Source organism: Anomalospiza imberbis, chromosome 5 (genome assembly GCF_031753505.1).
Source record: "Anomalospiza imberbis isolate Cuckoo-Finch-1a 21T00152 chromosome 5, ASM3175350v1, whole genome shotgun sequence".
In the NCBI taxonomy this organism is placed as follows: domain Eukaryota; kingdom Metazoa; phylum Chordata; class Aves; order Passeriformes; family Viduidae; genus Anomalospiza; species Anomalospiza imberbis.
Window position 1 is genome coordinate 13,996,300 of NC_089685.1, and position 25,233 is coordinate 14,021,532.

The 25,233-nt window shown below is 36.7% G+C and overlaps 1 protein-coding gene across 2 annotated transcripts in view; it reads right to left on the reverse strand.

Moving 5' to 3' along the window:
- Positions 1–25,233, reverse strand: part of COG5 (component of oligomeric golgi complex 5) — a 172,096-nt gene that overhangs the window by 146,339 nt on the left and 524 nt on the right. Inside the window, exons 2-6 of one of the 2 annotated variants that reach the window (XM_068189682.1) lie at positions 24,535–24,674; positions 23,505–23,562; positions 20,547–20,601; positions 20,379–20,448; positions 15,274–15,394 (exon numbers count right to left, since the gene is read on the reverse strand). In XM_068189682.1, coding sequence (XP_068045783.1) covers positions 15,274–15,394; positions 20,379–20,448; positions 20,547–20,601; positions 23,505–23,562; positions 24,535–24,674 — 444 coding nt within the window. Of the gene's footprint in view, positions 1–15,076; positions 15,111–15,273; positions 15,395–20,378; positions 20,449–20,546; positions 20,602–23,504; positions 23,563–24,534; positions 24,675–25,233 lie in introns of those variants that run through there. The other variant, XM_068189686.1, reaches the window with a different exon arrangement.

The window sequence follows — 25,233 nt, forward strand, 5'->3', positions numbered from 1 at the left end:
TGTCATACATAATTATTATTTATTTGTACACACCAAAAAGTGGGTTTAACATCAGCATCTATTTTTTATTTATATGAAGGAGGTTTGGTAAGAGTATCACTGAACTGGACTGACAGGCACTATGTCCTACCACACATAAATTTGAACATCCTATCTTCCCCACCCTTGTTGGATTTTTTTCATTTTAAATTAAATAATACATTGAAAGGCTACAGAATCTACCCAGATAGAAGAACAAAATTTCTGTTGTGTTAACCATTAAATATACTATATTGCAGTGCACATAGTACTTCTTTTTAAAGCGATGTATTTGCTAATCATCAAACTCTTTGATAGTTGAATATTCTAGACTTATGTTTGTTTCCTATGAAAAAAGTTTTAGTTGCCAATTGCCATCAAACTCCTTTGAAAGATGAGAATACAGCATTCTTTGGCAAAGTTTCAATGCAGTATTAAAAAAATCTAGAATATGCTAAATTACTCTTCTGTTACCCCAGTATTCAGACAAAATATCTCCAACATACAGCTAAGAACAATCAGATTCTGTCTTAAAATTTTCCAGCCTTATAAGAGCTGAATTCCACTCCTACTTCACACATTCTGCCATTATATCACTGAATGTATTTGTCTTACACCAAGAGGAAAGAAGAATCTGACTCTATAATTACCATCTCCTTTTTTCTACTTCACAGAACACTTGTGCAATTCAAAAAGCAAAATGAAATCCAGTGTTTGGGTTTTGTTTTGGTGGGGGAAGGTTAAAAAAAAAAAAAAAGGAAAAAACCACGTACTGATTGACTAACAGGAAAATCAAAATCAAATATGAGTTAAAGAAGAAGGATGTGAAGAAGGAGAAGAGTACAGGACCAGCAGAAAAGGGCAGAAGGAAGCACTCTAAGGCAGCTACAGCCATCAGGATCACAGAAAGGCAGAGGGCAGCACGCACTTGCTGTAAAAAAAATGCTAACCTTATTCTTTAGGTTGTAACAGCCAAAAAAATAAGAACTTGTCTTTGAATCACTGAGTGTGATATGTGGTTGTGCCAAAATTGATGGGAGGAGAGGGGAGACCAAGATGAATAGCAGCTCCAGAAAAGGCTTTTGATTTAGCAGAATATACACAGAATAATTGACAAACCAAAAGCATGCACAATTCTATTACCTCTTTTCCTACAGATAAAGTACAAAGTACACACAGAGTACCAGCATTACAAGAAAAGACCTGAAAAGTTAAGCATGTGCTCTCAGTGATACATTTTAAAATATGGTATTGAATTTTCCTTTAGTCAGATAACTTCAGTTCATCTGGATGCTTTGAGTGTGTTTCACTACCGCAGTATGTGTTCAACTACTGCTTCTTTATCACAATTTAATTATTTTTGTAGAGCAATAAATTGAAGGTGATATATCATTAGCATCTTTATATTCTTTTCTAAAATTACACTTCAGTGATTATTATAAATTGAAACAGAATGGGAGAAATATCTTCTTGTGTGCTTACTTTATACATTTCTGCATCATCATGTTTTCCTATTTTACAAAGAAATTCTCACACAATGAAAAGAAATTTACTTGAAATGAAAAAAGGAGATTTACAGTGAAAGTTGTGTGATAGGTACACAATCTGAAATTATTAAACCGATTCTTATTATAGTTTGAATGAACTGTGTCCTTTGCATGTAAGCATCCCTATATCCCCATTCTGATTCCTGACACTGCAGCCAGGCAAGCAGGCAGGCAGGCTGAGAGCACAAAGCTGTTGGCACACAGCACACTCTTGTTTCCCTTCCAAGATGGATTTTGGAAATATACTTTTGGTTTCTGTTACCCTGATACAATCTCTAACTTCATACCATATATTGTAACAGTTTAACCTGATACCATATCTAATAAACAAATCAATGTCACTGCTGAAACAACATTGCTGTGAAATCTGTCACTCTGGCTATGTCAGACTGCTATTAACATAGCTGTATTAGCACAGTTTTACTTTTAACTGTACCAGCAACTCTCACAATCTGTTGTGAGATTTTACTTCAAATTAAACTCAATTTCAACTCAATTAGCAGGGGGAAAAACACAGTAACTTACTGCTACTCTGGACCACTGTTTTCTTCCAAATTTTATTTCAAGATATTTTTATAAATCCCTGTCACAGACAGAAGAAGGGATAAGGAGGAGAAAAGGACATCTTCCCACATTAGTAAGTTATTACAAATACCAGTGATAATTTGTGTACAAGGCTGCATTTCCAATGGGCTGAAAACGCGCTTAAGACAAAAGAAAATGAGAAAGGAACACTATTTGCCATGTATGTATCATCACAAAACAAAAGGTGAGTGTGAGCACTGCTGTTGTAAAATCAGTTACAATTTTGAGGAAGATTATTACTTCTGCTAAGAGCTCTAACAACTAGTAAGTGAGACCTATCAATGAATGAGAACAAACAAAACAAAAGATGTGAAAATTGGTTGATGAAAAGCTCACTATGACCCAGAAATGTGCACCTGAAGCCCAGAAAGTCAACTGTATCCTTGGCCTCATCAGCATCAAAGGAATCTGGCCAGCAGGAAGAGGTAGGTGATGCTCCCTCTACTCTTCTCTCATGAGACCCCACCTGGACTGCTGTGTCCAGCTCTGGGGCCCAAACCCATCAAACATGTTGACCTGTTGGAGGGAGTCCAGAGGGCCATGGAGACATCAGAGGGGTGGAGCAACTCTCCAGTGAAGAGAGCTGAGAGTTGGGGTTGTTCAGCCGGGAGAAGAGAAGGCTCTAAGGAGACCTCAGAGCACCTTCCAGTTATCAGTGGGACCTACAAGAAGGCTTTTTTACAAGAGCATGTCATGACAGGACAAAGGAAAATGGCTTCAAACTGAAACAGGACAAGTCTAGATTAGTTATTGGGAATTAATTCTTTACTGTGAGGGTGGTGAGGCACTGAACAGACTGCTGTGGAACCTCCATCCCTGGAAGTATTCAAGGTCAGGCTGGATGGGGCTTTGAGCAACCTGGTCTAGTGGAAGGTATCGAAGCTTACAGCAGGGGGGTGGAAGTAGATAGTCTTGAAGATCCCCTCCCAAAATAAACCCTTCTGTGATTCTGTGAAGAGAATCTGTGGGTAAAGATCATATTATGGACACATAACCTTCCACAGTCAAAATTATTAAAATGGACGTATACAGCTCATCTGCACTTGCATCAAACAGCGATGAAGTACAGAAAAGTGCACATGAAGACAAGTTAAAGATATCTTTTAAAAGATTAATATATTCAGAAGCTTCTAATAAATCTTGCCTCAGTTTTACAGCATACAGTGAAGATTCCAGAGCAGTTTAAAGAAACTAAATAAAAGCGGGAAACTTTTGATTCAGTTGCTGATTTTTTCTTGTGTCCCGAATTTTCTTCCAGTCAAAAGTTTCTGCAACTCTAGTTTGCTAATCAAGTCTGCTAAAAATGGGCAAGGGGGGAATCTTTGAAATTGCTGACAACCTGGCAGAGAAACAGTATGTTCTCAAAACAATAGGAAGTTCCTTCTTTTAATGAGGTGAGGTTTCCACATTTTTCCCTGAGAGTACATGAAAAAAGGTATGAGACCCTGCTGGTTTTTAGCTGAAGGAGGTCTAACTTTAAGATAACAAAGCCAGTAATTAGACTTAATGCCTGTGAATAACTGAAGGTTGGAACTGAAAGGTAAACACATAAGACAACTGGACTATTTCACGTTACAAAAAATAATTGAGCACAGCTGAAAAAATGCTTAAACAATATTTGAAAATTGTGTGTATGAGTTGGGCGACAAAGAGAAAAAAATTACTCCTGTGAAAACAGCCTATTTTTAAAGCTGTTTCCTATGAAGAATGAAATCTTACTTTACACTTCTCATTACTTTGTGTTACATACAGTAACACCTTCACTGATCTTTTAGGCATCACAACAGTAACAATAATACAGGGATAACTAGTAACAATAGTTACAGGGGTACTGGCTCCCATCCAGGGCCTGAACAAAGATTAGTCTTCAGTCTTCTTTTCATAGCTATTTGGTTAGACTTTTTTAACCAGAATTGGCTATACTTTAATTAGAAATGAACAGAATAAACTTGGTTATTATGTTTAAGATTTAAACAACTAGTACTTACTTGAAGAATTACAACAAAATTGTGTATATAATCCAGTTTTTCAATTATTTTATACTTCTGAATTTGCCAGGCCTCATTTTCCAGTTCTTAGCTCTTGCCATTTCTTTCCCTACTAATCCAAGAGCCCTTCTGTGGTCCTTTATTTTCTCTCCATGAATGCACCTCTACAGTCTTAATCTTCAAGAAAAAGGGCCTACTTAATCACCCACTGTGACACGTATAATTGCATTTATTCACAGGTAACCACAAAACTGTTTTTAGCTGTAGAGCACAATTCCCTACACCATTTGCACAAGTACAGATTTGTTTGACACAGCTGCATGAATGCAAGAACAGAAACAACATTGGTGAAGCAATCCCAGCAAGGACACGGTCCAATTCCAAAGCTTTACCGTTTAGTTACCCCTGTTTCTCTCTTCCAGGTCCCCTAGTAACAAAATCATCTACTAAGAATGTAGAGCAACTGTGAGGTGAGGAGAATATGGCTTATTTAAATACCTGCTTTGGGAAAAGTAACTTCAAGGAAGGTTTAAGTCATCTAAATTTATGCACATAAATCTATAACGCATCTACACTATTTCTTTAATCAATTCACTAAGTAAAACATACAAATTTGTTTGCCAACACATATGTTCCATAAAAAGGTAATTGACTACCATTAATTCAGCTTAACAGCCCTGAATTCGTCTTTCAAATGAATTCAACTTGCCTATTATTTTTTTCAGAGTAGCTTTGTATCTACTTGACATTGATATCAATAGAAATACTATCTCCTTCTGTATGCTAGAACAACACAACTTGGACTTTCTCCTTCCCTATTCAGTAAGGAATTACAGACTAATGCCTCTGGGAACTTAGCACTCTTGTGTAACATCCTTGTTAGTAGTTGGTATCCTTACTCTATGGAAGAATTACACTTTCTTCAAAGAGAAAACGAGCACTTACTGAAAAATCCGCCTATTCTCCATCTTTATGGACAATCTGGAAACAAGTATATTAATAAGTTTATTCCATGATAGGTATCTTTCTGGTTCCAGTCAGTCATGGATTTTTTTTGCAATATTTTATATTTTTCATACCTATAATCTATATCTGCAATGCATTCAGTGGTATTTATACATTGTTTTCCAACTGTAGTTGTTGTCTTTGCTTTGCCACTACATTAGAACAGGCCTTCAGCCAGGAGTACTCTCTTTCTTAATTGCTAAAAAGCCAGTATTTCACAACCTAATATTGTCTTCTCAGCAAGCTTTCAGCTTTCAAGTTTGGCTAAATACATTTGCCCCAGAACAGAAGATCCTCTGCAACGGAAAATCAACTCTTTCCAAAATGAAACACTGAACACTGGGTCTATTCTCAGTTTGCCCTATGCATCACAACTTGCCACTCTGGCAATAAATGTCTTCCAAATCCAGTAAGTTTATTATAAGAGAACACAAAATAACATTTCCTGTGTTAGAAATGGGTGACTTTAAAGCACTGGCTGCAGAGGACAAGTAGTCTGGGCTCCCAACACTGTTCTTCCACACATTTCGGAAACATGCAATGATTCGGTTCTTCTGGTTTAATTCAGTGGGTTGAGAAAGTAACAGCTTTTGGGTTTTGTTAGCTGACTTTCAGATCTATATTCATTTACAGTTACTTCTACTGAAACTTCTCTTTCTGTGATCCTCAATGGAATTTTCTAAAAATTATTTGCTACCACCATTATTTGATCTTCTAGTAATCATTCTAATCCAATGCTCACTTCTTTCCTTGGTCACCAGAAGTCACCTGTCCATTTTATCCATTTCTATTCTCTCTCACTCTACTGCTGAATCTGCTTGTTCAAAAAGAAATAAAAACCACTCTGTTTTGTCAGGCATACAATAATGAAGTGTTATTTCTGAATGAACCAAGCTCTTTTTCTGTTCAATCACTGGGTTACACACTAATAAATGCTTAAGTCCCAGCAGAAAGAAAAAGATCAATATTAGAAACTGCTTCTCAGTGTTATTCCTTTGACCACTAAACAACTGATTTCACCATCAGCCATAGAAAAACAAATCTCAGCTACCCTCAGCCAGCATCCCTATAAAAAATATGTGTGACATTTCTCCACACCTTCCCATGGACAAGTGATCATCTATTGAACTCAAACCACCAATCTGATCACCTTAGAGATCACTACTCTAATTCTGGGAGAACTAACCTGCAGTTTACTATTGAATCTCCAAGTATATAAATGCTTAGAAAGAGGGAACAGAGAAAGTTATAAATGCTAATTCCTACCAGAGATTCACACAGTGCCTATGCATACTTAGCCAGAAACATGAAATTGCCATTTCCTTGCAGAATTTCCACCCACAGCAGAACAGACAACTGAATCCATACTGTTTCAGGTGTATCATTCCAGCTGTAAATGGAACCAGAGAACTAAATTTTTCCATTCTAGTAATTTGTGTCACCAACTTAAGAGCCCTAGCTCTTTGTTGTTTACTTGAACTTTAATGCCTGTTGAAATAAGAGTAAGAATATACCACACATTTAGAGAAGACATCACTCTGTTTTGTTAGTATCCCTGCATTCATTTACTGTTTGGAATTATTCAACTTGCCTTTCTCTTCATGACCATATACACACAGCTTTTGCTTTGTTTATGTAGTATGTAAGAGATAATGCAAATTATTTTCAAATTCTTGCAATCTTTTCATACTCTCTACAATGTATTTATAATTTACAAGTTGCAAAAACATAATCTCTCAAAGACTCACCACTGACCTCTATGTCCCTTCCATTCTCTCAGTCAAAAGTACTTAAGTACTTTTTTTAATCTTTTTTTTTCATCTTTGGTCTGTTTTTTTTTATTTTTTTTAACTAATACAGTGTTTTTAAAGTCAGTGCACAAAAATTACTAGATTCAAAGGTAGACAGAGCTTGCAGACATCTTTTGGTCTTGCTAGTTTTTGTATGTCACCTGGAAACAGAAACCCAGAGCTTTTCTTTCTACTTTTAATTATGTAGTTCTACTGAATAAGTATGACTATCTAGTAACAGTACTTTGTCTCAAAACTCAAAGATGCTCTAGGATCTGTACTAATTACACAATCATAACTGCTTCAAACCAATTAAAAATAAAAATAATCCTCTGAAATAGTATTTACCCTGTATTTGGCTGAACACAAGCATTCATAAATACAAGCCTATCTGTGTTCCTGGTTCTCTCATGTCCTTTCATATCTCCACTCTTATGACACACCTTAGCTAACAAATACAAAAATACTTACTGTTCAAACACTTGAAAAGATCAATGGGTAAAGCAAAAACAAACCTTGTTGCAACGCCATCCTTCTGGTGGGGAACAAATATGCCTTAACAGCAAAACAGAAACAGGTTTGGTATAATTCCTTACTGCTCTATAGGGATACTTTGAGAAGAGAGAAGAAGGAGAATTTTGTAATTAGAGAAAGAGAATATAAGTACAGTTTTCAGATTTTAGAATTACACATTTAAATTCACTAATCGCAAAATAAACAAAAATTGGAAAAAAAAAAGAACTATGAGACCTGGCCCTTACATTTAAACCTATTAATGAAAAAAGATAGGATGATGTAACTGCCAAGATCATCTTCCACAATTTCCCTTTTCATCACTCCTTCTATTCTTCCTTTCCAATCAGTTCTTCTTTCAAAATTCTCAAGTTCCTTTATTTCAGCATTAGGTGACACTACAAACCCCAGATACATCCTCTAGATTGCAAAACCCCAGACCATCTGATGTATTACCAAAGCAAATGGAAAACACTGCAGTCACAGTAATTTTAAGAAATAAGAAGTACTGGCTTAATCTCAAACACTGAATTGAATGTGCTACCAATGCAAACACTATTTGTGCCTGTCCATAGACAGTTCAAATGCATAATAATTTATCAACTGCATGATGGGTGCAGTTATTCTTCTGTCCTGACAGTAATTCATCTCCAAGCAGAAAACACTTTGTGGCAGTCCATCATGTTCCCCTTCCCCTTCCTTAGTTATCGTCCACTATCATTTCTTTCCCACTGGAGACCTCTGAACTGTTAGAAGCAAATAAACAAAGAGCTGTCAGGCCCTCGATTTTACTCTGTACCTGCTGAAGCTTAGCTTAATGTAATATTGGCCTACAACCAAAACTTCTATACATTAGATCATACAATAAAAGTCATAACTGATCTCAATAATGAAATAGCAGAAATCAGATTTAGGGAACAGATGACAGGGAGCTGGAAAGAGTAAAGCTTTTCAGAAACATAACGAACAAAAGGTGTGGGCATCTGTAACTGAAAGAGAAAAAACAAAAGACAGAAAATAGTCTTTGATGGGCCTGGAATACAAATAAAAACTTTTAGAAATACTCCACATGCTACAGCTAAAGAAACTTGAACACACCATAATTAACTTCTGACACAGCCTTACTACTGGGCCATCAGTAACATATCACTTAGGAACAGGTTAACACCACAATAGAAAGTAGAATACTAAACCCATTTTAAAACATCTGACACACAGCCCTCCAACAAGGCCTATGTGCTTCAGACTAAAATTATCAAACACTTAATAGTATGGCAAAATCAATTTTTTTGAGTAGTTAGAGCTAAAAGATTAATCTCATCGATACCAAAAATCAACTTAATGCTTACATGAAAAAATAGTTTCACTTGATACAGCAAACTTGAAACTTATTTACGATTGTTTAAGGGAAACTAGGCATGAAGAAATCCCAGAATTACAAACATACTGGATTCTTTTTCTTGAACTGTATGCATAAAGAAAATTAACTTCAAAACCCTGGTAATTTAAAGGATATGTTGAAAAACAAAATTGCTACAGCAGTTTTTTTCTTGCATCAATTCAAACTTAAGTCTTTTTTCTCATGTGCCTGTAATTGTTTAGTGAGTTCCACTGAAATGGTTAGAAGAAGAATGCATGTCAGAGATTAGGTAAAACACGTGAAATATTTATGTAAAATGCTTCGTCTAACATCAGGTTTCCAAGCTAGGAATCCTAGTCGCAGCAAAACATAATTTGATGGTAAAATCTGTATGCTCTGCCTGCCTTGCTCAAAGAAGATAAAGAGGTCTTACACTATTGGCCTCTTAATAATGAAAAATGGTATTAAGTTTTGAAAATCATTCTATTACATGCACATTAATTTGGCATCTTACAGTCAACAGTTCAAATTAATGAACTTGGTACATACTACCAAGAATGTACTTTATTTCAAAAGCCAACAAGAAAAAAAATTAACCTTCCCATCAGAAAGGGTTTTTTTTTGGCCTGGAATACTACAAATAAAAATTTGCACATCAAATTTTTACATTATCTTCCATCTTATGGTAACAGAATCACACCAAAAACATAACAAAGCAAAATAAAAACCAACTCAACTGAAAGGAACAACATGAAATTGAAGAAGAAGGAGATTACATTTAGCTACAGAAAGGCACAGTATTTTTTAGTCCAGACCATTTTAGTCAAGGTCTGGCAGTGTTACTGTTAACACCACCAGGGACAGAAGAAAAATGTTTTAGCAGGATATTTGCACTTCCTGTGGATGCAGATTCACCACCTGAAGCAGTGGCACTAATGCAGATGGCTCTGAGCCCGTAATACAATTCAGTCATTCTCAGCAAGACTAATTACCCCAGGCAAAGAGTCAGGCAATCAAAGCCATGTAATTTCTATTAATCAAATCAGTTCACTTACCCCTACAGAACAATGCACTGTGCTCCAGACATATGCTTTATTATTTTGGGGGACACTATGTATTGCACAAGGCAGCAAACTGTAAGGCATCTAAGTCCCTAAGCAAAAGTACCATGAAAGCAACATTTCCCTCAAGTTTAATGAGTGTTGATTCTCATGAGAAACTGTGTACAGCAGTATTAGTATCACCAAATCTGTCTGCTCTGCGAACTAGCAGTGAAAGACTTCACTGACATGACAGTAACCAAGTCCATCCTCACTTTAACAGCAGTCAACACAAGATCTGGCTTGGCAATCGTACACTGTAAATTATTGCTTGGAACAGAAAAAAAAAAAAAAAGCAATTCATCACTGAACAGGATACAGAAAGAAGGCGGCAGTGAAAGAGAGTTGCCACAGTATCCATAGCAGGTGTTCAGACAGTTTACCATTGCAAGTTTAGTAATACTTGTGTACAGATACATAACACATATCGAATGTTACTGCAAAAATTGTAGCAGCTAAAATGAAACAGCTTTTAGACAACAATATTTAACCTGAGGAACAAATATTGCAGTCAGCCAATCTGCAATCACTTCAGAATAAGTCACTGTGTACTAGCTAGATTACTTATGCTATTTTAATACCCAAATAATAAGGTACACCGTGGAAACCACAAGTAAAGGTAATTCCACCTAGCAATAGATAGGGCTAACTAGTATAAAATAAACTAGTTTAATACTTACTACTAAAATAACAAATTAAAATTGTTGTTTCCTGAATACTAACTAGTAGTGCTTAGTATTTGATAAACACATAACAATATTCATCACACATCTCAAATACTAAAAAACTAAAAGAGAAATAAAGTAACATCTTTCTTAAAAACAGTCGGACAGCTGGCCTTCTTTCCCAGCAAAGGGGGGAAAAATTAGATATAGGACACATACATTCACATAGTCAGTATCACCTTCCTTTCCCTGTTCACTGCATTCTCCTAGATCACACTGACATAATAGCTTTTGAGGGTCAGCTTTTGCAGCACTCAAGTAACACAATGAACTATGTGAAGTTTATGTGAATGTCAGTCAAAACCAGGAGAGAAGTAATTGTGTCAGAGGGTTGAGATGAAGCTCTTTGAGGAGATTTATCTATCTCATCTAAAGGAATGATAAGAAGAGGCTGAAGTGATGGCATGAAATTTCCAGTCACACTGTCCTAATAATATTCCCAGTGGTATCTGGGAACAATGACCAACAAACCAACTTGTGAAGAACATTTTACATCAAGCATTCCAACTAAAAAAATATAATAATAATAATAAAAAGCAAAACCCACCAAACAAACAAAAAAATGGGGAAGGAGGGGAGTATCTCCAGGAGACACAAAGGATTGGGAGCAGATCACCTCACTGAGTCCTCCTACTTCAAGGCAAAATCATCCCTATTTAATTATCCTTGCTTATTGCAGAGGAGTTGAACTAGATCAGCTTTAAAGGTTCTTTCCAACCCAAGCTATTCCATGACTATATGATTTCATTCCTGGTACATGCTCTGTCTAAAACACTTTTAAAAAATCTTCAAATACTGCTTCACGGCTCCCCTGAAATTATAATTTCTGGCAGAACTCTTTCCTAACATTTCAGAAAACAATTTCCTTTGCTTTATTTCAGGCCCATTACTTACTGTTTAAGTCACAGTGCATATGGAGAGCCATTTAATCCCTTCCCATCTGAAAAACCTTTGTTTATCTAAAGAACATTATTCTCCCTCTCACTCCCCTCTTTTCCAAAACACAGCCACACACTTCCAGTTCCTTCACACACTGACTATCCTCAAGACCTTCAGCCACCACTGCTGCTGAGCTTAGGAGTTTCTCCAATTAACATACATCTTCCTTCAATGAGGTGCCTCAAAAGGGACTTGATACTCTGTTTGAAGCATGAACAAAAGATTATTTTCAAGTGCCTTGCACACAACACCCTTCCTTACAAATATCAGCACAAACTTCATTGCCAACAATGTCACACTGCTACAAAATAAATGAACAAGTGTCTTGAACTCAGTTTGTGAGGAACTATCAACCCTCTCAGCAGAACTGCAATCCATAGTCATTTCTCCTGTTCTCCCCTCTTAACTAGAACTATTTATTGTGAGGACTTAGCACTTGTCTGAAAGATAAATAAAATCATTTCAGGTAAGACATCTCCAATTCACTAAAAATATTTTTCATTCTAATCCTGTTTCCCAACATACCTCCCATTCTTCTCTGCTTGATTATTGGTAGTAAATTTAATAAGGATATATGCCATATTACATCACTCAAATCATTAATGAAAATACAAGCCAGCTACAGAACATGTTTTAACAACACCCTGCTTGATATATTGCTGGGTAAGTGAACAACAGATGAAGGCTTTTGGGGTACAGCCTTCTCTAAACTACTGCATTCACTGCATGACATTTTCATCTGGATTCTATTGCCAATCCTGTAGTGTGACACGGCGTCAAGAGCCCTATTTAAATCAATTGTGTCAAGAGCCCTATTTAAATCAAACTACAAGACAGTCATTGATCTCTCTAGTCCCAAGGCCTGTTATGCTGCCAACAAAGAAAATACGGTTGGTTAAACAGGATTCATTCTTGATAAATCTGTGTGTCCTACTATTTAACAGCAATCTTATATAGACTCCAACAAATAGCTTATTTGTTCTAGAGTTCCTATGCGTAAGGAAGTCAGGTCAGAAAAAAACTGCTTCTCAGTAAAAGCTACTGTTTCTTGTAGTTTCTCTAACTGACACATATTTCTACCTAATTCAAATATTTTATATATTTACCATAGCCTTTCCCATCACTGCAAAATTTCAATACACAACTAAGTAAAAGTTGTGATTGAACTAACATAGATTAGCTACAGGAATATATGTTAAATACATACCTAAACACGCACATTTGTGTCCCCCAAACATACACACATAGTGTAGCAGTACATTAAAAAAAACTTGACATTTATCTCAAAATTCTGCACAGAATACCTCAGAAGCAATGGAAGGTATCTTTTACCACAGCAAGCACAAAGCTTTCACAGTAATATCACAGGGCTAAGTTTGACAAAGCAGAAATTACTCTGTGCCACACATACGACAGAAAGATAATAAACAATGGAATGATTTTTTCCTTGAACAAGAGATGAAAGGGATATTAAAAAAATATCTGGCTAAAACCACAGATCAGTATTCATCTTGGACATGAAAGCAAGCCTCTGTGACACAGAGGTCCCTGTCCAATACCAGGCTTTCACACCACTCATGTCTACCACCTATTTGCTACCATCAGATGTTGGAGTATTTCTCCAGACCTCCCAAAGCTTTCATATCTCACCAATTGAACTGCCAGCACCCAGTGCTGTTCCCATGCTTCCCATCCTCAGAGCACTATATCACATTTCCCATCTTTCTGAAGCACAGCACTTCCACAGCCTCACCCCAAGCCACCACACCCAGTGCTCTCCTGCCACACCACACCACCACCACACCTCTCTGCTAGAATCTCCCACCCATCCCAATGCTTTTCAAGTCCAGAAGCACAGCACAGCAATTCCCCAGCCATATCCCACAACCCGCTCTCCCCGTGGACGCCGCCTTCTCGCTGACTCCCACAGCAGTACCCTGACCCACGCTGACTGCAGCCCCCTGAGCTTTCCTCCCCTCGGAACAGAGCTACCCCACACCCAGCATCACTGCCTCTCCACACGGGACAGACACCTCCAGTTCCCTGCACCAGCATCTCCTCAAGGGGGGTGTCCCATCCACTCAGGTGCTGGGAGGCATGGCCAGCTGGGACGCAGGAAGAATGCAAACCAGCCAGGGTGGGCAAAGCTGTCTTTGTTGGTGACAAAGATGCAGATAGAGAGGTAAGAGAGAAGAAAGGAAGAAATACCAGGAAAGAAGATTGAGAGAGAAATGACAGTAGACAAGGTATTTCACCTGGCCATAAACCATCCAGAACTAAGGATTAAGGATTAAATTAAGGACCATAAACCTTGGCCACCCCCATGGACTGTAGGATCAAATTCAAAAGGGTCGCCTAAGGGGACACATTTCCCTTCATGTTCAACAATAATTACTCAGACTTTGCTAAGCTTCAGGAAAACACCAAGTATTTGAAAACAAGAAACTCAAAAGACTGTGGCATTTCGACAAAAGAAAGTGCAAGGTCTTTTTTTTCTTAATGGCGAAACAAAAAAAGAGGAAGAAGAGCAGTAAAAAGTATTTTCTATCAAAGAAAGAAATCCTAAAAACTACACTAAACATCTCAGATTTTACCACTAAATTGTACTAATTTGTTTAATAGGATCTAGCACTCAATCCCACAAGACTTGCAATCCAGGTAGTTAACAGACAGTATTATTTTACATATTCTGAAGATGTAATGGTAGAGTAAAATGGAAAGAAAAGTAAAAATAATCAGAAAAAATATTCTACCTCACAATGATACAACTGGTGCTTAAGTGCTCCAGTTAGACTGACATACTAAATAAATATATAAACTTTCTGTCTGCAACACAGCATTTGCCAGTTATAGGACTAAGTCATTGTCTAATAATTTTTTGATCACACAGTCTAAAAAGAGCAATACTGACAAATATGCAAAATAAACTTTAGGATGATTCTGAATGTTTGATAGTTCAGCCCTCCCACAACCTATTTTTGGAAGTTGGAATTTGAATACCATTAAATCAGAGGAGAAACAGCTGGCAAGATACCATATACAACACCATCAACTGATCTCCAAGACTAATGAGATGCTCCTCACTGCATCCTGCAGCACAGCGTGGAATTTCCCAAGCTAGCTCAAGTACAGAAAACTTTCTAGCAATGTAACATGTGCCTTCATGACAACTACCTCATTATGAAGATAGAAGCCAATAAAATAAAGGGTAAATTAGTCACTACTGCAGCAGAACACTCCCAGTATCTGAACTAGGTTAGGTATCTCTATATCATATCACCTATGGTTTTCATAAAAGTCACACGGCCAGTATCTTTCTTTTAGGACATAAACTGTAATTTAAACTATGCCTTATCATAGTGCAATGTCTCCCAAAAGCTAAATATATATCTGCTGCCTCTGAGGTTGTTTATAGAAACATAAGCCAGTAAGAAATTGCTTCACAAAAAATTTGTTGCCCAAAAGAACACGAAGTATTATCATAGAATTTTCATGTTATTAAATACCTGTATCTAGAGAAGTCATATGAAAAAAATGTAAAGGACTAATAAGTTCTGTCCATCCCCTTTCTCAATTTAAATCAGGAAGTAAGAAAGGAAGAACCACAGTAAAAAGTTTTGGGTGTTTCTTTAAGTCAAACACTAGTCTGAGTCATGTGAGCACAAGCTAAAAATGTATCTAAAAGTAATTAAGAAGGACTCACCAAGTTCATTGAGGCTCTGGGCAGCTTTTGTTATCTCTCTGCTCCCTCCTTGCAGCTGTCCTTGCAGTCTCTTACTGAGATACAAGATGCGTATTATCCTCCGCAGCAAGTCACAGGCAGCCTGCAGGGAAATTGTGGCATTAGGGGATATTATCAGTACATTACCATCACATAATACCAGTACTCAAACGTGGAAACATCTTAACCAAAAACGGAAATGTGAATAAAAACAAGAACTTTAGAACACTGAAATCCCTTTTTTCCAAATTTTTTTAATATGATTCTATGTTATATAGACAAAGACTTTCAGGAGCTGCTAATTATATTCATGGGGCTACTGAGATTATTCTGTCACTACCCACGCAGAAAACAAAGGAAACTCAAAATCCCATGACAGAGGCATGTTCTAATTAGAAATTAGCTTTATTTTACCTTGTGCATCTCTCCTCAATACTCCTCCCCTCTTAAAGCTTTAGCAAAGTTAAGAAGTTGGCTTTGCCAATCAAATACTCATCCTAAAGAAGTAAAATGGCAGCACTTTACTTCAGAAGACAATTAAAACGTAAAGACTACATTGTTATTACAGATATTGACTCTTAAGGTAGACATATACATAAAAACTAATTCTCAGCAAAACTTTCAGAAGGCCAGTTACCTTCATTCAGCCACCTGTTAGTTCACATTCTTTCATATGCTTATTAAAATAAATGGCATTCTTGGTTAAAAATTAGGAATATGGACATATACGTAAATTTTTAGGAACCATATTAATGTGTGCTTTTATTAGCAGCAAATTAGAATAACAGGCATTTCTGACATCTGAATCAAATATAACAGTTTCATAACTTTTCACTCAACTAATATCTTGAAATACATGCTATGGGAACAGCAACATTGTGGAGTGGGTAGCAACTAAAATAGAATTCAGAAATGCAACTCAGATTTCAGTACAGTCATAGATACAGTCCAAAATCTGCAACCAGATTAACAAGGGTGGCAAGTGAGAAATTTGGAACAAGTATGACATAGTTGTTTGGAGTTATTTTCCCTGGTACTGAAGGCAAAGTCTTCCGAAGTATTAATCTTATGGATATCAAAATTAATTTTAAATTACTTTTAAAAATATTTAGTATCCAACAAGACTTAGAACCTCTTTTTCAGACTCAAGTTCATTTATTGAAAACTGAAGTTGAAGTGCATATATGAAAAATTATACCAGTGGATAATTTCAACCAATATCCACAGCAGACTTGTACAACCTGGCAGTCTTTTCTCTATGCCAGCGCAAACTAACAAATCCACAAATATTTATAGTTTAATTTTATTAAACATCTAGACAAAACAAAAATGAAAAATTAGGAAAAAAAGCCCTGAGGCAAATCAGGGAAAGCCCAATTATTCTCACTGCTTTGGGCTCTCTATCACAGTCTGAAGAGCAAGTTTTCTACACCTTCTGTAATAACTTAACCACATGATTTCTATTGCACTTAGTGAGAACTAAGTGAGGCTTATCCTGCTTAGAGAGATTAATGTATTAATTTTTATTAATTCATATCTTTAATTAGAAAAACTTGATCCACATATCACTTTCATATCTGTGAAGTAAATTTCTGCAAGATTAATCAAAAATAGCTTCTAGTATAGTGCACTATGCTTCACCAAAAGAGAGGGCATAGTATTACTACTTTGCTTTCAAAATTAATTACTCTCTAAGCCAGTTGTATACCTCTGGCTAAATGCTTTTCCCTGGGCATTCACCTTCTGTTATTTTCAAACCACTTTTTACTTTACACACCAAAAGAGTATTTCTTTTTTGTTGAATTGTTGCTTATTATTTCCTGTCCCAAGAAACAATCTTTTAAAGGAGAGTAAGAGGTGGGAGAAATTACATTTAGATACAAGAGCAAAAACAGTGTTTTAATTTCTAGGTCTGGGAATTAGGAGGAGGAAAAGAAATCCAAAGGCGCTGACGATGCACTCTAAATTTTGTAGTGACTTCTACTGCATTGTACGCTTGATAAAGATTCTGTTTCACTCAAGTATTTTCATTTATGTGAGCTGTCCAACTTAATAAAACTCCCAGTCACAGCAAAAGAAGGCTATATGTAAGGACACGTAACAGAAATAAAGAACTGTATCTAATGATGGAGCCGTTCACAGATGCCAGATCCACCAACTTGACTACCCACATAACAGAAGTCTGAATTAATTCAAGAAATATTCCCTTCCTGAGTTGATTAAGTATGCTTTTCTAAAGGAGATACTTTCATCCAAGAAGGAACAAATTCTACCACTCAAGCAAGAATTATTTTGGAAAAGGCCAGTGGCCCCAGTTAGTCCAGGTAATTTTAAGTAAAATTAAAAATAAACCCCATTTTTTGAGATTACATATTAGCTATCTCCTGAATTTTAAAACAACATGTCAACAATAACAGAAATTATTGCTAAAATTTGAGCCATCAAAAAGCTTCTTACTTTTAATCTCAAATTCATTTTAAGAAATTACTGAAAGAAGACTTCAGTATAAAGAGAGAGTCACTTGAAAATGTGCCGGTGTGTAGCTCATATATGCAGGTAATTGAATGTACATATTTTGTTGTTTATAAAGCCTGAAGAAAGAGGAGACAGTCCACTATCTTCAGACTATATTTACTATTTATTTACAGTAGCTCACAAACACATCTGCTACTGCTAAATACTTCAAAGTAATAACTTTAAAATACCGAATTATTGGGGTTTGTTAAAATGTTTTGCTATTATAAAGTTTTTCATACACCAAAGCACTGAAACAAGAGACCATACAAAAACACTTAGCTAAACAGAGCTGCTCAGAAAAGAATCCTCTGAAGGACAAACTCCCTGTCTACACATTTCAGCTGTTAACCACTCCCACTTCGCTTGTGATCAAGTATGGAAAGAGTCAGAAGAGGACAGTATGATTTAGAGCAGGAAGGGAGCTTTCCAAGTCTGCTGCTGCCTTGGGATGCCATGAAGCTCTCAGAGCAAAGCAAGACAAAATATGTACAAGGACATAGCAGAGATTTACAATTCAGGACTAGATTTGAAGTTTAACAACAAACTTGCAGTGAGAATGTTTATGAAAAAGCCAGACTATATTAAAAACAATTAAGGATGGCAAAATCTAGCTTTATGCAAGTCAAATATTCCTTCAGTTAGTGAGCAGTCCCACAGCAATCAATGCAGAGGAATTAAAATAACACCATCACAAGTACAAGAGACACTGAAACATCATGCATTCCAGCAAAATATACCTGCCAACCCTACAGATTTTGACAGAAGGCAACCTCTTTTACCAGCTATCTACATCTACCAATTGTAGATCAGCTGATAAAATTAGTAAGTTTGACAATGTCCCAAGCCACAAGTCTTGCATTTAGAAGCTATTTCATTGTCATAAGCCCAGCCATCACCAGGAAGATAATTGTTTGCTGTGCTGTGCCCTTCCTCAACAAATGAGTCCCCCACTCCAGCAGTGCATTTTTAGGAGGCTGGAGAGCTGAGATTTTACTCAACTCTCCATAAATTCAGCTTCATTTATTAATTCAGGTGTCCTGACCCTCAACTCCTCCCAGCAGTGTAGTGTAACATAAAGCACTCACAAAGTATCTGCCAACGCAAGAAGGGACAGCAGCTCTTGTGATGACACTCTGACTCTCACTGGCAGAGAATCTGGAATCATCATTCCTCTTTCTACACTGATTGCTAAAAGTGCAGCCTACCAGGCTTCCACTTACTCTCCACCTCTTTTTCCTGACTTACAGCAAAAAAAGTCAGATCTTACAAATCCCCTGGCACAGCCTGAATAATGCTGACCCCGGATGGAGGCTGCTTTCACACCAGAGGAAAACCCATGTAACCACATAACAGCCAAGATGAAGCATCCAGGAAACATCTCCTATGTTCAGGGACTCATTCTCCTCAGACATCCTTCTGCAGTCTGACTTTGTGTAAGGGCAGGGTAGAAATGATCTTCATCTTTAGCCCCACATTCCCACAACTTTTTCTACACGCACAACACACATCAGAGAACAACAGAAAAATCTGCACCTAATCTGCCACATGGAAGTCATGGGACTTTTGGCCAGTGGCAAAAAGAGTAACAGCTGGAGCAGAAAACAACAGTAGCATCTGGCCAAACTGGCTGCACAGTGTTAAGAGCTCCCTGCTGAACTTCACTGCTACTGAAAGTTAACATAGAAAATAGAAGTTCAGCCAAGAGACAGTGCAGCTGCTCCACCAGTCCCCAGACTAGAAACTGCATGAGTCTGCAGCTTCATCTACTCTACAACAGCAGTCACTTGCAGATGGCAATCTACTAGAGCGTATATCCACAGCTCAAAATTCAGGTAAACTTGCAGAGACACGCAGTTCAAACACTAACTCATTAAACACTTGTGGGGCCGCAGCTATGTTGCATTTCAAACCAAAAACTTAATAGAATGCAGATACATGACTCCTGAAGATCTATGGAACAGTTTTCAACTACTATAAAATTATCAATGGAAGTGTTTGACACTTATCTCACCATCATTGTGATAAGCTCTCTCCTACTGCTATCTTCTAACAGACATCTACATCCTTCTGCAGACTCCACTTATATTTAAAAGGCAGGCACAACTATGCATCTGGGCTTACAAAACTCCAGAACCACAAATAACTCCTTGAGTTGCACCCTGACTGTTGAAGAAATTTGAAAGAATTAATTCTCAAACTCTTTACTAAACTGCAGCAAAGCCTGCACTAACTTAGGGGCGAAAAGCATCTTCTACACTACAGCACCATAACATTAAATACCAAAATAACACCAACAGTTACGAGAATTTAATTAATCTATGTTCAGAAAACCCTTCTCTCTTCCCTCCATCTCTTCAAAAACTCAATTAACTAGTGCAAAGGTCAATTTCCTACTTTCCTACTAGGCACTTCTCAGTAGCTCTTGAAAAGAAACAAATACTGATTTTCAGAAAAATACTGACAATGAACTACAGGCTCCTGGAGTAGAAAAATTGTACTCATGTCTGACAATTGTGAAATAACACATGTTCAAAAGAATTTATTCAAAATATGTTTTTAATGCAACTTACTTGAAGTTTTGCTAGCTGAGCTGTGCGAGACACTATTTTGTTATAGGGGTCAACAATTTTGACTCTAATTCTAAAAACAAGAAGAGAAAATTATTTATAGCAGTGTTAATAAATAGCATTATAGAACATAAGGATTTATACTTTCTAATTGTATCATGAATGTCATACCTATCAACAGTGCTTTGTAGAGCACCAATTCTAGTTTGCATCATTTGGAGGACACCTGCAAAATAAAGTAGATTTTTTACATCACTCATCAATAATAGAAACATCAGAAAATTATGGAAAGAGTTTTTCTTCAAATCATAGTAACTACTGCAGACTACTTTACATAAACCAAAAACAGTTTCCCCCTTTATAAAAGAGCATCAGAGAAACCAAAATTAGTAAGCATATTGGGAAATAAAATGAGCCGGTCACTTACTGAATGTTATGGAAAATGTATTGGTAGAGAACATAAACACGCAGAATAAATATCACTCCAAAATCCGTCATTTGTGAAGTTTCAAATAATATTTAGAGGATGCTACTTTCTAAGAGAATGTTGATCGGGACTGCAGTTCAAATTATATAACCTGGTATAAACACCTGAACATGATACATAAAAGTGGCATAACATTTAACACTATTTATTTAACATAGTGACTAGGACAAAGAGAACTGAGAAGATAAACGATTCTATTTCAAGGTTTTCTTCCTGGGCATAAGGATCTTAAGCAAAAAGTAAGGTATCAATGTCATTGTAAGGTCATCTAATTTAGATTACAAGCAGTGCAATCTACCCTAATCATGTTTGTTCCACATTAGTTTGGCAAAGCAGCACAAGGAAAGCCAACAAGCATGCCTGTTCTTTTCCTGGTAAATTACAAACAAAGTAGTAGGGGACAGGAGTCATTTTTGCAATACAGAATCAGCCTGCTGAGAAGTTAATTAAATTAGACAAACCCAGGCCTACAAAATTATTTTTGTTTCAGTTACTGTTAGCATTCTAAAACACACTAGATTTTTGCAAAGCCCTGTTTACAAGCATGCCATCAATAAATTAGCTAAAACTGCAGCATGATACAGTAAGATGGAAGACAAACAAAACTACTACTAACAATTACATTCAGGTTGTCTTGTACTGTAACCGTATCTCACTCATTTTATATAGATATGTAAATTCTCATCTTCTCCATATTTCAGAACTATTAGCTTAGTGACAGGCTTGTGTGTTCAGTTATGCATATATGGTGTGGCATGCAACAGATCGTGAGGATGAAGGTATGAGATACAGTGAAAAACTGGCAGAACAGGCTGCATTGTCTACCCTACACTGCAATAATGGGGGAGGCCCAGTGGCACAACACAGCTGCATCTATGGCTGTAACAGTGCTATTCAGCATACAACAGCTCTCTTCCCAGAGGACAGAATAAGGATGGGTGAAAAGGCACTCTCCTCTCTCCACCTGCTGTGGAAGATATATGATGATACAATTTAGCCTAATCTTAAAATAGCAGGTAGCTTAACACACCTACTGAACTACCTATAGACAGGAAAGAATATGTAGACCAGAGCTGTGTACCATTAAAAAAAGGGCACAGGCCTAAAAAAAGAAAAGACTCTACAAGCTGGGTGTACCAATTTGAAATGCTTAATGAGATTCACTTTCACACATTCAAATGACTATGCATGCAGTGAATTAGCTCCATAATCTTCACTTGCTAACGTACTTGATAAATATACCAAGAGCTATGCATTTCTAACTTCACAATTTTAAAATCTGTTGGCATTTATCTTTTCTTTTTCTTATGAATCTTGACTCAGTGTTTCCTTTAAGAGCATAACCCTAAGTAAATGGAAAACTTTCAACAAATTTGAGGTGAACTGAATTTTATTTTTACTTTGCTGTATTAGTTGTAAAACATGCATTATTTACCACACCTGACTTATAGAAATGTTTCCTAACTGAGTAGCTGTTTTGAACTACATCATTCTTTCCTCAGAGCAATTTTAGGAAGAAAAGCTTTCAGAAAACAGAATTCTACTGAGCAAAATTGCTGAAGATTGTTACCAGGAGCTATTTATCAGTCACAAGATTGACTACACATTCCTGTCTACTTCTTATTTGGAGAATGACACATATTTCAGTCTTTTATACTTGATTCTCCAACTGTTTAAAAAGTTATTCAAGAGCTACCATTACTAGATTAAATAGCCATTTCTTTAATTTTACAGCTATATGCAATTACTGACACAAAACAGTGTACCCAAGCAGCTCCAAAGACTAAGGATATAACTATCAGTAACCAGAAACTCTGGTTATGCCAAAACCTGAAAGCAGAAAAAGGAACAAAGATAAATTACTTACCAAGTTACAAAGGGGGAAAGAGGGCACGCTATAGAGATTCTAGCATGTTACAGAGGTAAATATCTGTCTGCACAGAAAAATCCACCACAATACCAAACCATATGACATTCTCAGCAAAGTGACAAAGAGCAGAATGGCAGGTTTAATGAGCTCCTGCCATGAGAACAATATACTGCAACCATCTTCTATACAGAGCCAATGGTTCCTAAGCAAGCCTTTGAAAATCAGCAGTTTATGTTAAAATCCAAGTCTCAAAGAGTGGAATAAAACAAAGGTATGTATTTAACTTAGTAGCCCTTCCCTAGTAAAAATATCTCAACATGGTTTAGATTATGTGTTATAGCCTCTTTGGTTAATATGTGTAAACTATTCAACACATGCATGTGCAACAGAAAATTGGTGCTTATGGCAACAGATACCTACCAATGCTGCAACAAAATTAGGCTTATTTATAAAAATATATTAAAAGGTAAAAGAAGGCTTTATTGCTTAAGTTGCTCAGAATTATCAAGAGACATTTTCTGATGAAGAACCTACTCCTGAGAAGTATCAGTCAAATCTTCTCCTTGGAGCTCCATCTACTGACGTAAGGAAAAAAAAAAACCCAAAACAAAACAAAACAAAAAAAAAAAAGCTGCCACATGTTACTCCTCAGAAATCAGATCTGGAGTTTTAACATTAGGGGCCAAAGTTGGCAGTGAATGTGTTCCCTGCACAGATCCTAAAAGTGCTTCCTCCACTGTAAGTATAGCCAGCACAATATAACAATATTTACCTTCCAGGGATTCAATTCCAGTTGCTTGGGCCAACAGATCTTCATGTCTTGCAACAACCTTAAAAAAAAAAACAATATAGAAATCAAAAGAGAAAAACTGGGTCATGAGCCTAAAGCAAGTATTAAATATATCACCATCATTCCTACATTAGGCATTTAAGTATCAGCATCCCTACATTAGCCAGATACAGGAAAAAGCAGGAGAAAGGGTTTTAAGAACACAAGTTATTTTAACTCACAAAAGCAGCAAGCTCAGAAGAGGGTCAGTAATTAATCAAGATGTGCAGCAGAGTTGACATCTTAATTAAGGCCAGCACAGCAATTACATTTCAACACACCTTGATATTTAATAGTAATTCTAAATGTGAACTTAATAATCACACCATAATAATGTATATTCATTTTTTTTCTATTTATGACATTTATAAACAAGTTCCCAAAGAACTTACTAACTGGGGCAGGGGGAGGGAAGAAGCAAGTTTTGAAACTACACACAAACTTAACAAGTGTTCTCATTGCAATGTCTACTGTGGATTTATGATTTCCTGCATAGAAAAAGTCTTCTGTCTTAACTCAAAAGCCTTCCTGAAGGTGTAGAGGTGTGTTAACATAGGATGTATCTGCCTAGCTAAAGGTAAGTCTTAGGGCTTATGCAACTCTTCAGCACACAATGTAAGAGTGCAAGTTCTCCCTATCTTCTCACAACGCCATGCAGAAACATGGCCTCAGGTGTTTATGATAGTTGACACAATCATTTGGAAAAAGTCTTCCTTTTTACAAGGAAGAGTAAAATAGCATTCAGTGATAAGACTACAAAAACTGAAACAGTACATGGCTGCCTGGTAGGAGTATTGAGTGTGAGCTTAACTGAGTTGTCAAACTCACTACTAGTTTAGCTGCAAGTTGTACTTTTAGTAACTGCTTGCAGAGGACGCCGGGCAATTTCACAAGTTACAAGCTCGTAAGATTACTAAATTTTTGACTAATTTACATCAATCATCCCAGAATAACAGGTATGCTTTAAACTTACTTGTAAATGCAGCTCTTTGTCCAGTTGACTAATACCTTGAGCAAGTTTAGCCAGTTGCTCACCTATCACAGCCTGATGGATGGACTGGGAAGTGTAAGCTTTCACATCAAAGTCTTCTCTGAAGAAGTCAGCATAACATTCTGAAAAAGGATTTGGGATTTTAGGGTTTTATTTTCATGGTTCAGAAGAATTAAACAATATTTATAGCCCTACAGTGTACAGATCTCTGACCTTCAATTTCTTCAACATAACAGTAAATGTTCTCTACATCACACAGTACAAACGTCAGAAGAGGCCACAATCATGAGAAACAAGTCTGGAACGGTAACTGAGGTTCGTGTTTGTTTCGGGGATTTTTTTTTTGCAAATGGTGATAAAGTCACACGTTTATTTATTCCCCACATCCTTCTCCTGACCAGAATACACTAAAAAGTATCACTACCTTATTTTCTCAAACTTTACAGTGTAACCAGGGTGAAGCTGTTGAGGCTGTACCCATAACCAAACACACCAGTCAGCTGCAGGTCACTGACAAGTACCAAGAGACAAAACTTGATGAAATCATACCGGATTGATTTCGACAACGCTGTGAGTTTATAAAACAATTATGAAATGATACTGCAATTATGACTCTGGATCAAGCAAGACCAGAGTTCCCAGACAACTACTCTTAATTCAACCGAGCATCTTCGCCTCTCT